This window comes from Poecilia mexicana, unplaced genomic scaffold, assembly GCF_051168715.1.
Source record: "Poecilia mexicana isolate PSO_F unplaced genomic scaffold, ASM5116871v1 scaffold_1, whole genome shotgun sequence".
Taxonomy (NCBI): Eukaryota; Metazoa; Chordata; class Actinopteri; order Cyprinodontiformes; family Poeciliidae; genus Poecilia; species Poecilia mexicana.
Window position 1 is genome coordinate 2,892,465 of NW_028263370.1, and position 17,054 is coordinate 2,909,518.

Genomic DNA, 17,054 nt, shown 5'->3' on the forward strand with positions numbered 1-17,054 from the left:
CGCTTGATTTAAACTCCAACAAGTTGTCTTTATGACATTTAGATGTGCAAATGCATTCAGTAGCTGCCATTTGACTGTTTGCTTCATTATTTGTGTCAGCAGCAGTCGAACAGGCATAACTAATGACCAAGTGTGTTTGTGTTAAAATGTAATGGGAGAAGAAAACTGCAGCAGTTTGAAAATTTAGTCCAACAGAACCTCCTTTGATAAAGAAATTAGTTTCTAAAAACACAACAGAAATCTATATTTAGGTTATTAATTGGAATAAAGTATAATTAATGACCCACTCTTCAGGTATACTTTGGATAGTGGATTAATATTGATAGAAAACGTCCAGATATCTCCACATGTACTTCTACGGTGGATATAATTAAATTCTCACCAGATGATTTTAGGGTTTGCCAAACTTATTTCTATGTGAAACGAATGTCATGTAGTATGGGATCGTATCCTCTGATGGTTAGACACACAAGGTTGTCAGCTCCTTGTTTTCAAAATGTTTTTAGATCTTTAATTCTGCTCCATTTATCAGTTACTTAAAAAAAGTTTATTTTAACAGACATTGACAAAAAATATCTCTACATGATACCTTTACATTAATTCACCACTTGGTGGCACCAAATGCTTGGTCATTACATTTCAAGAAGGCTAAAAACAGCAGTGAAAAATAACAAGATGACTCAGTGTTCAGGTAGATAGGTGACAAGATAACATCAGAAATAGTGGTGGAGCAAAGATGACAGTTTCCTTAGTGATATAATCTTACAACTACATTAAGCAAGCATTTTACACGCAACCAAGAATTTAAAAAGTATATATACTTTCTCGTGGACTCTGATGTGTAGCTTTTCAGAACTTTATATTTTTTAACCTCATTTATTTGGATGAAATAGAAGAGTTTCAGTTCTAAAAAAAACTACATATTCAGATTTAATCCAAGCTTTCATTTGATAGATTTCATGGATGGATGAATTTCTGCTGCCAACACAAACCAAGGTGGAAGATGGTGCCGTTTTTATGGTTACAGATGTTGCTGACAAGATGCTCTGACACAAAACTGGTTGTAATGATAAACCTCTTCATATCACTAATGTCTTTGATCTCTAAAAAAATCCATTTTTTTTAGTAATTCATTAAGTGCACAAAACTGAAAAAACACTGAAGTAATTTAATTTTAGAAGTTAATTGTGTAAATGTTTTCTTTCTTCAGATATAAGACATGAGGCAGTGCGCACCAGTCTAGGCCAAAGACATGACACAAAGTCACCACATACAAACCTATATTTGCACATTGACTGACACTGACTGACTGCAGAAAGTTGGCAACCCTCAATAACCCATGCCATGAAGCAGCACGGCTCATCACGCTTTTATTATAAAACCGACACGCAAAATGAAGCAGTCATGTGACCCATGCAATGCGAGGCATCATTTGTTGCCAGTCACGTGGTTTTCAACAAGCGACAAAAGCCTCGAAGCGGGGCTTCATCGGACACACCCCCTTTTTACTCAATACACACCTCAAAGCCTGACTTCAGATGGCCCATCACTAGTTGCTGTCTCATCTCTCTGCTTTTGGGTCCAAACCACAACTAACACCAAATCAGGACCAAAATATTTCTTTAATCACCTTTCAGTCACTGGATTTTTGCTATTATAAGCCGCTTTTGCATTGTGAGAAGGAGAACATCGATGAATGTTCTAAACAAAAAGAAAAATAAGCAAACTATAGACTGCTTTGTTGGCACTTAAACAGGAAATATTCTTGCTGAGATGGCACAGTGCTAACCACTGTATCTCAGTCCTCCCTCATTTTCTATGACTATTTCCTCCTTATTTTTATTTTACTAATTATAAGTCTATCTTCTTACTTATAGAGTTCAGTTTTAGCAATTGAAACATAGAGAATATCATCATTTTACACCTCATTCATGAGGCTTGTTGATGTTTGTGCAGAGGGCTGAACTTATCAGACCGATGTGGTTTCCTTAAAATACTTCATGCTTCACTTCATTTCTGGTTTAGTTTGTCGTCCTCAGTCATGCAAAGATGTGGAGCTACCAGGTCGTGTTGTTCATCTTGTCTGGTAAGTTTTAATATTCATTCAAATATAAATCCAACATTTTCCCATGGCTTTAAAAAGCAGGAGTAGATTTTGTAATCTTAACATTATAAAAATTTAGAAGTTAGCCCCCTTCGTAGCTAACTTGTGACGTTTGTATTATTTGTTTTTAAATACATACATTTACAATCCACTTGTTATCTTTTTCAAATAAAGCTTTATCCATTTATATATTTATTGAGTATGTTTGCTGAGGACTCACAATAACAATCTTGTTCTACTTTTGCAAAAATGACAATAATTTTGAATTAAACTTAATTGTATTGAATTTGTCAGGATCCGTGTTTTTGTGTGTTTATTTTTGAGTTTTCTGTGTTCATTCCTGTTTCCCTGTGAGTCTCTGTCCTGTCCTCCCCGTTGATTGCTCCCCAGGTGTCTCATTCCCTTAATTACCCCGTGTGTATTTAAACCCACCTGTTGTCTGTGTTCCTTGTCGGATCCTCGTCGTATGTGTCGAAGTCAGTGTCGTTTGTGTCACGTCTTGTGTTTCGCTCCAGTAGAACTGAGAAGTCCTGGATAGCGTTAGCTCTCGTCTCAGTCCTGTGTAGCAGTTGCTACCGGTATTTGGCTGTGTGCCTGTCTTTCTGCCGTGCTGCCTGTTTTTTGGACTGTGAGCATCACCATTAAATCTTCATCCTCACCATAACCTGGGTCTCAGCGTCTCTCCTCTCCACCAACCATACCACCTTATGACAGTAGGATCCGACCAAGACCGGTGAGGAACGCCATCATGGACCCAGAAACCACCACCACAACTCCTCCTCTCTTTCCATTCCTAAAATCTCCGGACATATATAATATTGAGTTTGAGGAGGATTTCCAGTATCTATTCAACATGTTTCACGCTGACCCGTTTATGCTGGAGTTAGTGCAAGAGCTCCACGAGGAATTTATTCAAAAGAAAGTATTCACCACACCTGTCAGACCTCCGCCAGTCCCAGCTTCCGCTCCAGCCACCTCCGTCCGCCCGTCTCCAGCCGCCTCCGTCCGCCCTGCGCCGCCGGAGGTCCCGGCCCCTGGGCGTCAGTCTTCCCCGCCTCCGGTCCCCGCGCCGAGGCGGCGTCAGTCTTCCCCGCCTCCGGTCCCCGCGCCGAGGCGGCGTCAGTCTTCCCCGCCTCCGGTCCCCGCGCCGAGGCGGCCCCAGTCTCCCCAGCTCCAAGAGTTCCCCGAGCTTCCTGAGTTCCCTGTGGCTCCGCCCCCCGAGTTTGCGGACGAGCCCGAGCTTCCAGAGTCTGCTCCCCCCGAGCTTCCGGAGTCTGCTCCCCCCGAGCTTCCGGAGTCTGCTCCCCCCGAGCTTCCGGAGTCTGCTCCCCCCGAGTTTCCGGAGTCTGCTCCCCCCGAGTTTCCGGAGTCTGCTCCCCCCGAGCTTCCGGAGTCTGCTCCCCCCGAGCTTCCGGAGTCTGCTCCCCCCGAGCTTCCGGAGTCTGCTCCCCCCGAGCTTCCGGAGTCTGCTCCCCCCGAGTTTCCGGAGTCTGCTCCCCCCGAGTTTCCGGAGTCTGCTCCCCCCGAGTTTCCGGAGTCTGCTCCCCCCGAGTTTCCGGAGTCTGCTCCCCCCGAGTTTCCGGAGTCTGCTCCCCCCGAGTTTCCGGAGTCTGCTCCCCCCGAGTTTCCAGAGTCTGCTCCCCCCGAGTTTCCAGAGTCTGCTCCCCCCGAGTTTCCAGAGTCTGCTCCCCCCGAGTTTCCAGAGTCTGCTCCCCCCGAGTTTCCAGAGTCTGCTCCCCCCGAGTTTCCAGAGTCTGCTCCCCCCGAGTTTCCTGAGTCTGCTCCCCCCGAGTTTCCTGAGTCTGCTCCCCCCGAGTTTCCTGAGTCTGCTCCCCCCGAGTTTCCTGAGTCTGCTCCCCCCGAGTCCCCAGCCGACCTTCCCGCCGGCCCGCCGGACCCGCCTCTACGTCTCGGCTTTCTGCGCCGGAGACGCCGCCCGCCGGACCCGCCTCTACGTCTCGGCTTTCTGCGCCGGAGACGCCGCCCGCCGGACCCGCCTCCGGGACTCCGGTTTCTGCGCCGGAGACGCCGCCTGCCGGACCCGCCTCCGGGACTCCGGTTTCTGCGCCGGAGACGCCGCCCGCCGGACCCGCCTCCGGGACTCCGGTTTCTGCGCCGGAGACGCCGCCCGCCGGACCCGCCTCCGGGACTCCGGTTTCTGCGCCGGAGACGCCGCCCGCCGGACCCGTCTCCTCGCTTCCTGCGCCGGCGGAAGAGACCGCCGGACCCGTCTCCTCGCTTCCTGCGCCGGCGGAAGAGACCGCCGGACCCGTCTCCTCGCTTCCTGCGCCGGCGGAAGAGACCGCCGGACCCGTCTCCTCGCTTCCTGCGCCGGCGGAAGAGACCGCCGGACCCGTCTCCTCGCTTCCTGCGCCGGCAACGTCCGCCGGATTAGCCTCCTGGTTCTCCGCCCACTCTGATGGGTAGTTTTTTGTTTCTGGACTCTGGCCCCTTCCGTCGCCCCTCCGCCCACCCCGTTGGGTTGTTTTTTGTTGGACTCTTGCCCTCCTTCCGTCGCCCCTCCGCCCACCCTGTTGGGTTGTTGTGTTTTTGGACTTTTCTGTTTTTTTTTATTGGGCGTCTGGTATCCGCCCTTGAGGGAGGGGTACTGTCAGGATCCGTGTTTTTGTGTGTTTATTTTTGAGTTTTCTGTGTTCATTCCTGTTTCCCTGTGAGTCTCTGTCCTGTCCTCCCCGTTGATTGCTCCCCAGGTGTCTCATTCCCTTAATTACCCCGTGTGTATTTAAACCCACCTGTTGTCTGTGTTCCTTGTCGGATCCTCGTCGTATGTGTCGAAGTCAGTGTCGTTTGTGTCACGTCTTGTGTTTCGCTCCAGTAGAACTGAGAAGTCCTGGATAGCGTTAGCTCTCGTCTCAGTCCTGTGTAGCAGTTGCTACCGGTATTTGGCTGTGTGCCTGTCTTTCTGCCGTGCTGCCTGTTTTTTGGACTGTGAGCATCACCATTAAATCTTCATCCTCACCATAACCTGGGTCTCAGCGTCTCTCCTCTCCACCAACCATACCACCTTATGACAGAATTATGTTTTTGTTCTCTCCTGTTTCCAGCTGCTGTGTGCTGTGTGAGCCGTGCTGCAGGTTTGATCCGTGTGTTTGGATACAAAGGAAGAAATGTGAATGTTTCTTGTCGATATGATGAAGGTTATGAAAGTTATGAGAAATATCTGTGTAACGACCCATGTGGAAATGAGGATGTTTTCACAAGATCACAAAATAATCAGAACAAATATTCCACCTATGATGACAAAACATCAAGAATCTTCACTGTGACCATCTCTGATCTTCGTTTGGATGATGCTGGAAAATACTGGTGTGGAGTGACCAGAAATGGAAGAGATCTCTACACTGAAGTAAAGCTGGAAGTAAAAGAAGGTAAATAGTTTTAACTGGAAGATTAAACATTTCAATCAGCATAATAGATTGAACTTTACAGACGACACCCACAATAATGAATTGGCAGAAATGTTTCCGGCATTAATCGACTCTGAGTTGCAACTTTGAGCTTCCCTCTTTCTGTCTTAGTGCAATCAGACGGTCAGAGCTAATTTATACTGACAGGAAATGTTAAACTACAGTGAGAGACTTTGAGGCCTTAGAGAGGCAAGAAAGAATTAAAACTCAGTGAAAACAAAATCAATACAGTTAAATTTGACTTGGTTTTAATCAATTATCACACTTCTATGTTAAAATGTTATTAAATTATCACAAATATAACACTGACATATTTGAATGTGGGCATAAATATAACAAATCTCGTATTTATTATATTTCCAAATATGTAAAGATACTCCACAATCTTGGAGGATTTTCTGCTATATTCATCATTGATAAAGTTTAGATGAGATGATTTGTTCCTTAACGGTTTGACATCCATGCCAACATTTTATATAGATATAAACGCTCTTCTAGAAACTCTAATGGATTAAAAAGTTAAGACACAGCAGGAAGTTTCAGGAAGTCAGATGCATTTAAAAAAAAACTTAAATCTGATCAAAGAACTGAAATAAATGAAACTTCTGGACTTTTTGCACCAATAACAAATGATTATTATTATAAAAAGGAAGCAAATTTAATTAAAATGTATAATATGATTGTTGAAATGCATAATACAAATTTAGTTCTTACACAGTAAAATAATGTATATAAAATCAATATACATTTCAAGTATTGATGTGTAAGTAGCAAGTAAGCATGCATTGAATATAATTTCTTCCGTTTTTTTTTTTTTTTTACATTTTAATATCAGCCATATTAGCAGATCATGTTGAATTGTTATATTCTAATTTACTTAATTCATGTGTTCCTGGTAAACTGTACAGATGTATATATCTTCTACTGTCTTACACTCTTTCTTATCTACCTATCAGACAGATGCTGCGACACGGTGAATCAAACCCAAAGTACTGAGGAAGGTTCAGTGACCATCAGCTGTCCGTACGACTCTCAGTCTGTCAACAAGCTGAAGTTCTTCTGCAGAGGAAACCGGCCCTCCACATGTCTACAGCAGGCAGTGATCACCTCTAGCAACACACAAGATGGACGATTCAGACTCTCTGATGACAGGAAGTCAGGAATATTCACAGTGACCATTTCCAGTCTGACCCTGAAGGATTCTGGGTCGTATCTTTGTGGAGTCCAGAGAAACTCAGGATTTGATGTTTTCACTGCTGTTCAGCTGGAGGTCAAAGGTGAGAGGTCATAGCATTTCATTTTTCCTCCAGTTTTTAATCAGTAAAAGAGCACATGTTTTATAAATTGATGCACATTTTATCAATAAATCTTGTGTAGATTCATGTATGAATAAAATCTCTGATAGAATTGGAGTCGTACAACATCAGTGGCATCGAGGGACGTCCAGTAACTCTGCAGTGTCCTAATTCAGGACAACAACATGATAACAGGAAGTTCCTCTGTAAAGGAGACCAACACAACAACTGCACAGACATGATGGAGAACCAAACAAAGTTCAAGCTGCTCAATGTCTCCTCCAGCTGTTTCTCTGTGATCATCACTGAACTGGAAGCAGCTGATGCAGGAACATACTACTGTGGTTCAGACTCTCAGCTGAGATTCATAAAGATACAGCTGGCAGTCGGTGAGACCAACACAGAGAGAGAGAGAATAATATAAAGCAGGGGTCCCCAAACTTTTTCCTGCGAGGGCCACATAACTGTTCCCTTTTCTGGTCGGGGGCCGGTCTTAGTTTATCGAGAAAGAAACCTTAGAAAACTTTTGTTGACGGGGGGTGGCGGGTGGATTACTGCCGACGACATATTCGCGTTTGTAGATAGATTTTTACCCAGAATGCAAATGGAAAAAAACCGTGAGCGAAACGGTACTGACTGCTCAAGAGCCCCCCTGGTGGTTGAAGAAAAATCCACATATATATGAAAAAAAACACTGAATGCTCTCTGGTATTGTTCAGGGGGCCAGACCAAATGAGGAGGCGGGCTGGATCCAGCCCACGGGCCATAGCTTGGGGACCCCTGATATAAAGCAACAAAAAAATCCAGGTTAAGGTTTTTTTTACCATATTATGTTTTGTATTTTCTCTGACAGACTCTCCACATCTAACCAGCTCTGTGGCTCCAACCAGCTCTGTGGTTCCAACCAGCTCTGCTGAACAGGTTACATCACAGCCACCATCACATAAGCCTGGTAAACTTTTACATTTTCTGTTTCTGTGCTTCTCCTGATTTTCCTTTACTTGGTTTTCCACCAACAGCAGATATTCAAATACTCAAATATATTAATGGATAATTAGAATTAATGGAGAAGCTTGTTCACACAGCTTTTCCTGCCTTCACCCCACAGCCAAATGATAATGCTGCAGATGTCCACTGTTTTCCAACCCACAGGTTGTCAGCCCAATCTATGTGATAGAAGGTCAACAGAACATGACTCTCACATGTGACACTGTTTGTGAATTTTTCGAGACACAAGAGAAATATTGCATCTGGCAGGCACATTGTGTGTGGTTTCTCCCTCTGCACACATATTATAAGAACAGTCCAGGAATGTAGGCAGCCAGTTTGGGATCAGCAATCTGGTGTTGGGATCCAGAGGAAATACGGATGCAGAACCAGAAGACCTGAGAGGTCTGTAAGGTTGTTACAAAAGCAGCAGATCTTTAATGTATTGTGGTGCTAAACTGTTCAGTGATTTATAAACTGACAGTAGCAGCTTGTTCTCTTTCTAGAAGTTTTATCACAGTGTGTCTAATCTCCCTTTAGAGCCATTTGAACCAACGCAGGTCAATCCTGGACCTACTAGCCCTTCCTATTGCTTGTCCTTCATAAATGAAGTCTGAATGTTTAGTGTTGATTCTTCTGAACAATGTTTCAAATTATTAATACCTGCTTTCATTCTCTAGTGTCTGTTTCAGGAAATTTTCTGTCTATGCCTGTTAAATACTCAGTTCTATTGTTTTCAGATCGGACCTTATTTTACATCCTGCGTGTCGTCCTGTTTCTGTTGTGGATCCTGCCTTTTGTCCTTCTGATGATTCCTAAGAGAAAATTAAAGCAACAAGGTGAATTTACCCAGAACATCAACACACTATAAAGAACGAGAAAAGATCCCAGAACAAACATAGACAGTGTTTTCTTTGCTCTTGTAGAAATCCAAATGAACATATTGAACACTGCTGATGCTACAGAGGACCAGAGGATCTATAATGTAAGTCCACGAAGCTGCAGCTCTGAAAGATTTCTTCTTGTGAGGACATTAGTTAAGTTTTTAATAACTATAAAATAAATTTGCTTAATGAAAACACACCAATTTCAAAACAACTTAGAGTTTTCAGTAAAAAGTTTTGTGGTAGGTAGACATGGTTTTCCAGTTGTGTCGAAATAGATGCATTTCGCAAAACTACAATGGAAACACTTTTTTTGCATCACACAAGTCACATGATACACAGCCGAATGTTGAGTCGAAGATGACGACAGGAAATAGTAGCAGGATGATGGTTTGCTTTGGGGCTTTTTTTGGGACAATGTGCAGCAGGTTCCACCAGAGCTCTCACAGCATCACACAGTTCATAAATAATTATGTGTCATTCAAACGTGGAAAATCCACAGCTCTTCTGTGAAATCGCAGGCTGCAGTTTACCCAAAACGCCACATACGTAGCAGCTTCCAATAAGAAGCTTGTCACTCCAACATAAGATGCTAATATCTCCTCTGATGGCTGATAGATAAGAGCTAGTGCCATGACTGAATTATGAAAATATCTCATTAGAATATCGACAAATATTTGCACACAACTGTAATAGAAACACAGCTAGTGACTGCACTGGTGGATTTCTATATGTCTTACTATCCTGGATAAATTACATATGAAATATCTAAAACAAAAGTGATAAGAAGTGATGACGTCTGGATCCAAAATGTTTCCTGTTGTTTATTTCTATGTCCACTAGGGGGAGTTTTCTGTTTCAGTTCAGTTTATCAATGTCTTTGTTGCATCTCAGAAGATGCTTCATCAACATGTTAACTGGTGGATTAGAGAAGTTTGAACGCAAATGCAAACAAAGCATATCTTCCCAGCCTGAGAGGATTCAGTATACATTTCTCCTACATAAATAATTTTTTTCATCAGCCTCCACTTTGGTTCTTTGCACAGTTGAGTCTGACTTTATCTTTGTGTTCAGATCCTTCAGGTTTTGTCCTGTCAGATTTTGAACATTCATCCTGATAAGTTGGTCTGCTCAGTAATATAACTCTCATTTATCTGACTATCATAAATGATTATTTTTCAGATTTGTGAAAATCCAGAAGGCAGCTCAACCTTCACATCAGAGCATCAGGAGCAACGATGAAGCTGCTGATCCTCAACAACATGTGAACCAAAGTCTCACCACAAATGAAGATCTTTATACTGATTGTTGGAAAGAAAAGTGATGAAATGCACTGCAAAGGAAATTATTATAAACATTAGTTTAAAGATTTTGTGATAATTGTTAAATGTTTAAATCAGTGGTGTCCAGAGTCTGTACTCAAAAGCCGATCGATTACTGGATCCAATAATTGCTCATTAAAAGGCCTAAGAACCAGGAGCAACGATGAAGCTGCTGATTCTCAACAACATTCTGATTGTTGGAAAGAAAAGTGATGAAATGCTTTAAAACTAATTTTAAGATTTTATGCTAAATGTTAAAGGTTTTAATGTATTGATGATGTAGCTTGTTTTTGTTTTATATTAACTTTCACCACACCATAATAAATAAGAGGTTTTTATTAAACCAGCCTTTGTTTCTTTTTAAATTAAGACTAAATCATGAAGGTGAAAAGGCTTTCATTATATCTGCAACATTTTCATCCTCTTAAATTGTTTTGGTAATCTCTTTGTGTTTCTATGATGTTTATCATTTGTCATTTTGACTTTAAAAGTACATTTTTATTTTACCCTCATTTTGTGACAACTTATTTCTTTATGCTCATTTTATTCACTGGATTCAAGCAGCTTTTGCAGAAAGAAAACCTGGAGAACATCGATGAATGTTCTAAAAGAAATCAGCAAACTATAGACAGAAAGTTCTGCTTTATTTTTATTTAAACAGGAAATATGTTTGATGCGATGATGCAGCGCTAACCACTACACCTCAGCCCTCTCACATTTCCTATGACCATTTCCTCCAACTTTTTAAATACTTATTTTTTATCTTACTAAATATAAGCATGTCTTCTTAGTTTCCTGGTCGTTTTGACAGAGCTCAGTTTCAGCATTTGAAAAACAGAAAAAAAAAAATCATAATTTCACACCTCATTTCTGAGGTTTGCTGATGTTTGTGCAGAGGGCTGAACTTATCAGACCGATGTGGTTTCCTTAAAATACTTCATGCTTCACTTCATTTCTGGTTTAGTTTGTCGTCCTCAGTCATGCAAAGATGTGGAGCTTCCAGGTCGTGTTGTTCATCTTGTCTGGTAAGTTTTAATATTCATTCAAATATAAATTCAACATTTTCCAGTGGCTTTAAAAAGCAGGAGTAGATTTTGTCATCTTAACATTATGAAAATTTAGGATAAAATCAAAAGACAAGATGGTGCCTTGTAACTGTCATACTACTTTTGTTTTTCAAGTTGTTTTTAAATACATACATTTACAATCTATCTGTTGTCTTTTATATATGGCCTTATCTTTTTATGTATTTACTGAGCACTCAGACTAAGAATTTTATGATATTTTTGTTCAAATGACATTGATTTTAAATTAAACTTAATTGTATTTAATTATGTTTTTGTTCTCTCCTGTTTCCAGCTGCTGTGTGCTGTGTGAGCCGTGCTGCAGGTTTGATCCGTGTGTTTGGATACGAAGGAGGAAATGTGAATGTTTCTTGTCCATATGATAAAGGTTATGAAAGTAATGAGAAATATCTGTGTAACGACCCATGTGGAAATGAGGATGTTTTCACAAGATCACAAAATAATCAGAACAATTATTCCACCTATGATAACAAAACATCAAGAATCTTCACTGTGACCATCTCTGATCTTCGTTTGGATGATGCTGGAAAATACTGGTGTGGAGTGACCAGAAAAGGACTAATAGATATCTACACTGAAGTACAGCTGGAAGTAAAAAAAGGTAAATAGTTTTAACTGGGAGGTTAAACATTTCAGTCAGCATAATAGATTGAACTTTACAGACGACACCCAGAATAATGAATTGGCAGAAATGTTTCTGGCATTAATCGACTCCGAGTTGCAACACTTTGAGCTTCCCTCTTTCTGTCTTAGTGCAATCAGACAGTCAGAGCTAATTTACACTGACAGTAAATGTTAAACTACAGTGAGAGACTTTGAGGCCTTAGAGAGGCAAGAAAGAATTAAAACTGAGTGAAAACAGAATCAATACAGTTAAATTTGACTTGGTTTCAATTATCACACTTCTATGTTAAAATTTTAATAATAAATGATCATAAATATAACACTGAAATATTGTGAATGTGGACATAAATATAACGGTTCTCATATTTACAATATTAACCAAGTTTATAAAGATTCTCTACAATCTTGGAGGGTTTTCTGCTATGTTCATCATTGATAAAATTTAGATGAGTATTTGTCTCTTAAAGGTTTAACATCCATGCCAACATTTTATATTGGATGTTTCCAGATATAAACACTGTTCTATAAACTCCATTAGAATAAAAGGCTGAGACATAGCAGGAAGATTCAGGAAGTCAGACAGACTTTAAAAAAATTTAATCTTATCAAAGAACTGAAATAAATGAAACATCTGGACTTTTTACACATATAATAATTGAGCATTTAAATAAAAAAGAAAATACATTTAATTAAACTGTATAATATGCTTGTTGAAATGCATAATACTAATTTTGTTCTTATACAGTGATATAATTTACATAAAATCAATATATATTTCAAGTATTACTGGGTAGGCAAGTAAGCATTCATTGAATATGATATGTGGCTGTAAGTTTGTTTTTTTTAAACATTTTAATCTCATTATTATTAGCAGATCGTGATCAAATTAACATTTTCTAATTTACTTAATTCATGTGTTCCTGGTAAACTGTACAGATTTATCTTTTACTATCTGACACTTTCTTATCTTCCTATCAGACAGATGCTGCGACACGGTGAATCAAACCCAAAGTACTGAGGAAGGTTCAGTGACCATCAGCTGTCCGTACGACTCTCAGTCTGTCAACAAGCTGAAGTTCTTCTGCAGAGGAAACCGGCCCTCCACATGTCTACAGCAGGCAGTGATCACCTCTAGCAACACACAAGATGGACGATTCAGACTCTCTGATGACAGGAAGTCAGGAATATTCACAGTGACCATTTCCAGTCTGACCCTGAAGGATTCTGGGTCGTATCTTTGTGGAGTCCAGAGAAACTCAGGATTTGATGTTTTCACTGCTGTTCAGCTGGAGGTCAAAGGTGAGAGGTCATAATATTTCATTTTTTCCTCCATTTTTTAATCAGTAAAAGAGCACATGTATTATAAATTGATGCACATTTTATCAATAAATCTTATGTAGATTTATGTATGAATAAAATCTCTCTGACAGAACTGAAGTCGTACAACATCAGTGGCATCGAGGGACGTCCAGTAACTCTGCAGTGTCCTAATTCAGGACAACAACATGATAACAGGAAGTTCCTCTGTAAAGGAGACCAACACAACAACTGCACAGACATGATGGAGAACCAAACAAAGTTCAAGCTGCTCAATGTCTCCTCCAGCTGTTTCTCTGTGATCATCACTGAACTGGAAGCAGCTGATGCAGGAACATACTACTGTGGTTCAGACTCTCAGCTGAGATTCATAAAGATACAGCTGGCAGTCGGTGAGACCAGCACAGGGAGAGATAGAATAATATAAAGCAACAAAAAAGTAATGTTATGGTTTTTACCACATTATGTTTTATATTTCTGTATAGTCTCTCCACATCAAACCAGCTCTGCTGAACAGGTTACATCACAGCCACCATCACATAATTCTGGTAAACTCTTTGTTTCTACATTTCTTTTACTCCTGTTGTTTGTTCTCTTGTCTCATTCCAGCTGTTCCTAATCTCCAGATTTGGGGTTTATCTGCACAAAGCTGCTTTTATAATACAAAAAGAGAATATCTGCATTATTAAACTGAAGCTTCAGTTTTATCAGTGTCGAATTATGGAGCTAAAAATGTCTCATAATTCACAAATGCATAGACTAAGATTCACAAATGCACAGGACAAGATTCACACTTACGGGCTCCTTTTGGCCTGTGAGTTGCGCTACATTTATGGTTAATTTTGAGACTCCCCTGACGTCTCAAAATTCAGGGTTTTTTTAATAAATGGTCTATCTGATTGGTTGATCAGCAACCAATCAGATAGCATCCTTCATAATCATATGAATAGAGCTCCACAGTTGGGGTAACCTATTTTTCAGCCAATCACATTAACCCATTCCAACAGCGCCTGTTGCTTTGACAAAGCACCGACAGTTTAGTCCTCAGCCTGGCTTCTGGCAGCAACAGAGGAGCGGTAAGTAAAATATCTAATACATTAGCTATCAATATCCATGTTATCGTTATTAATGTCAATCGATTTAATTGTGCAACTATCATCACAAGCTAGTGATCTTCAGCACACCTAACTCCTACAGTAGCGCATCAGCAGAGCTTTCATGAGTAAGCTATGGCTTACACAGGCCAGAAGGAGCCCGTAATTGTGAATTTCGTGCTGTGCATTTGTGGATCTTTTGCATTTGTGAATCTTAGTCTGTGCATTTGTGAATTATGAGACAGTTGTAGCTCCATATAGAATAGACTGATATAGAGACAACAACCCACACCTAAACATCTACACTCACAAATTTTTCACACATTCAGGCATTTGTTTGGAAGCAATACCTCAGTGTTGCTATGCATCCATTTTTGAGTCAAAAACTGAGGTTTTGAGGTAAGCCAGAAAAGTTTCTCTTTATAAAGAGTCACGCCACTGAAGTTTGAACTTGAAGTGGGAGATATAGTAACTTAGCATAACTGACTTAAATGTATTTACAACAAGTTAAGAAAACCATCTAAACGTGGCGGAGATAGAACGAGAAAACAGGAACATGGCTGTCATTTTATGGTGTTTCTGTGGAGGGCTCTGTGAACCAGCTAACTTCTCCATTTTCTTGTTTTCAGATGTTTCTTTATTCTACATTCTGCCTGCTGTCTTCGTTCTGCTTCTGATCCTGACATTTGTCCTTTTGCTGGTTTTAAAGTACAAATCAAGGATCAAGCAAGGTACATTTATACAGATTATACACTCACACAGAAATCCCTCACAGAATCACATCATGTTTACTTTGTGTTTTCAGTGGATGGAGTCAATGTGAATGTGTTGAACTCTGCTGATCGTAATGTGGAAGCGAGAATGAACGATGTGAGTAAATATCTATAAGATGTTTCCTGTTTCTTGCAAAGACAATCTAATTAATTTCTTATATTATTATTTTTAGGTGTATGAGTTACAAGAGGATGTTGTTTACGAGAACTCTTCCACTCCAAACATGTTGAATCATGATGATCATAATATCTACAACAACATCCTTTAAAGGAGACCTGAAGTAATAAACACGTGACCAGTATTTGTGACATTTTGTGTAACAGCTCAGTAAAGGCACCAGTGCTCATGTGTTTTCATTTGTTTTTAATATTTATGCTGAACAAAAATATAAACATCTCATGCCAAATATTGTTGCCATGTGGAGTTAAAAAATGTAAATGAGCATTTTCTCGTGTTTTATTGTGCAAAAGTAATATTTCTCTTGATTTGTGTAAAATCTTTAATCCCACTTGCTGTCAGTGAGCTTTACTCAGTGAGTTGTTTTTATACTAGGTGCATGAGTGGGGCATGTCCAGTGGGTGATCAGACAAAATGAGCCACAACTGGGCAATCCTTGGACTGGGGAGAATAAAAGGCCACCCCAAAATGTCAAATGTTGTCACAAGTCATAAAGCCTCAGATGTAGCAAGTTATGCAGGAGTGTATGGAGGGATGTCCACCAGAGCAGTAGATGCACGGCTCAGGGTCCATTATCGGACCATTGGCTGTTTAAGAGTTCGATTCCAACAGACTGGCATCACTGCAAATCGACTCCGTCCTCGTCGGCCACATCTGACCACTCCAGCACAAGATCGCCACATCCGGCTTGTCCATCTGCGGGATCGGCTAAGACCAGCGACACACACAGCTGATGAGACTATTGGTCTGCACAACAGACGGATCACACTTCAGACTGTCTGTAACCGCCTACGAGAAACCAACTTGGTCGAGATCAGATTCCTCAACCCGACACATATCATGTTCAAAGGCCTGTCAATCCACTACAAACAGCCATACCACAATGTCATCAATGCCGATATGAAGATCAGTAATTACTGAAAATATATTTTGAGTTTCTCTATATATTGCGGAACCCAAATGTTCATAAAACCCTTAGATTTGACATGGGGTGTTTTTGTTCAGTGTATTAGTTTTTATGTCAGATGTGACTGCAGTGTGTTAAAGCTACAGCTAAGTAAAGACACACAGACAGAACAAGTCAAACTGACCTTCATTTTGACGTCAGCCTGTGTGAAGGTCAGGCGATTTGTTCACTGTCACAATATGCAAATTTTGGGCCTGTTGTGTCTCTGAAACCAAGAAGGAATTTCAAAGAATCTACGTATTAAAAAAATTAGTCACACCTATGACATATTTAGGAGTAAGGTTCTATTTTAATATTAGTATTTTCCTTCTGAATGAAAGTAATCTTAACATTTTTTTTAGGTTCCCAATCTGAGTCTCAACTTTGACCAGTAGAGGGAGCAAAAGATTAGTCTGATGTTAGGGCGCCTTCATAGTTAAACACTTGGAGATCAAAGCAGAAGAAGAAGCATCTTCATAGAGCAGACATGCTAAAGTGTGATTGTTGCAACGTAAATAAAGATATTTAAATTCTTTGTTGAGAAGGTTATAAATTATTTTCACAATACAGTTTGAAAGTGCAAATAAAATCAGATCAGTCAATATTTTTCCAACTGAAAATTCTTATCCATCATTTTATAATCTTTTTAGAAATATCTGGCTCACATCATGTTAGAACAAAACCTCTTACTTGTTTGGAAATAATTACGAATCTTAATCTGCTAGGGGTATGAATAATTTCAGACTTTACAAAATGTAAATGAAATTAATTACCATATAACATACTCACTATATATATATATATATATATATATATATATATATATATATATATATATATATATATATATATATATATATATATATATATATATATATATATATATATATATATATATATATATATATATATATATATATACACACACACACACACACACACACACACATATTTAACACCCAGCTGTTTCTCTGTGATCATCACTGAACTGGAAGCAGCTGATGCAGGAACATACTA

General features: G+C 40.1%; 1 protein-coding gene across 1 annotated transcript; it reads left to right on the forward strand.

Moving 5' to 3' along the window:
• The first annotated feature begins 1,559 nt into the window (after positions 1-1,559).
• Positions 1,560-16,276, forward strand: LOC106910048 (polymeric immunoglobulin receptor-like). Its single transcript, XM_088007279.1, has 15 exons — positions 1,560-2,086; positions 5,170-5,493; positions 6,489-6,809; positions 6,938-7,216; positions 7,681-7,779; positions 8,555-8,653; positions 8,741-8,799; positions 10,985-11,045; positions 11,380-11,706; positions 12,708-13,028; positions 13,160-13,438; positions 13,532-13,594; positions 14,770-14,871; positions 14,946-15,010; positions 15,087-16,276. Exons 1-15 carry the CDS (start codon positions 2,050-2,052, stop codon positions 15,180-15,182), a joined length of 2,532 nt encoding a protein of 843 aa, XP_087863405.1. The 5' UTR covers positions 1,560-2,049; the 3' UTR covers positions 15,183-16,276.
• The last annotated feature ends 778 nt before the right edge of the window (positions 16,277-17,054 follow it).

Bases quoted from the DNA above. Each gene is read 5' to 3' on its own strand.
- LOC106910048 (XM_088007279.1), top strand. From the start codon at position 2,050: ATGTGGAGCTACCAGGTCGTGTTGTTCATCTTGTCTG. The intron at 6,810-6,937 runs GTGAGAGGTCAT...AATCTCTGATAG, and splicing joins TGTTCAGCTGGAGGTCAAAG to AATTGGAGTCGTACAACATC. The intron at 15,011-15,086 runs GTGAGTAAATAT...TATTATTTTTAG, and splicing joins TGGAAGCGAGAATGAACGAT to GTGTATGAGTTACAAGAGGA.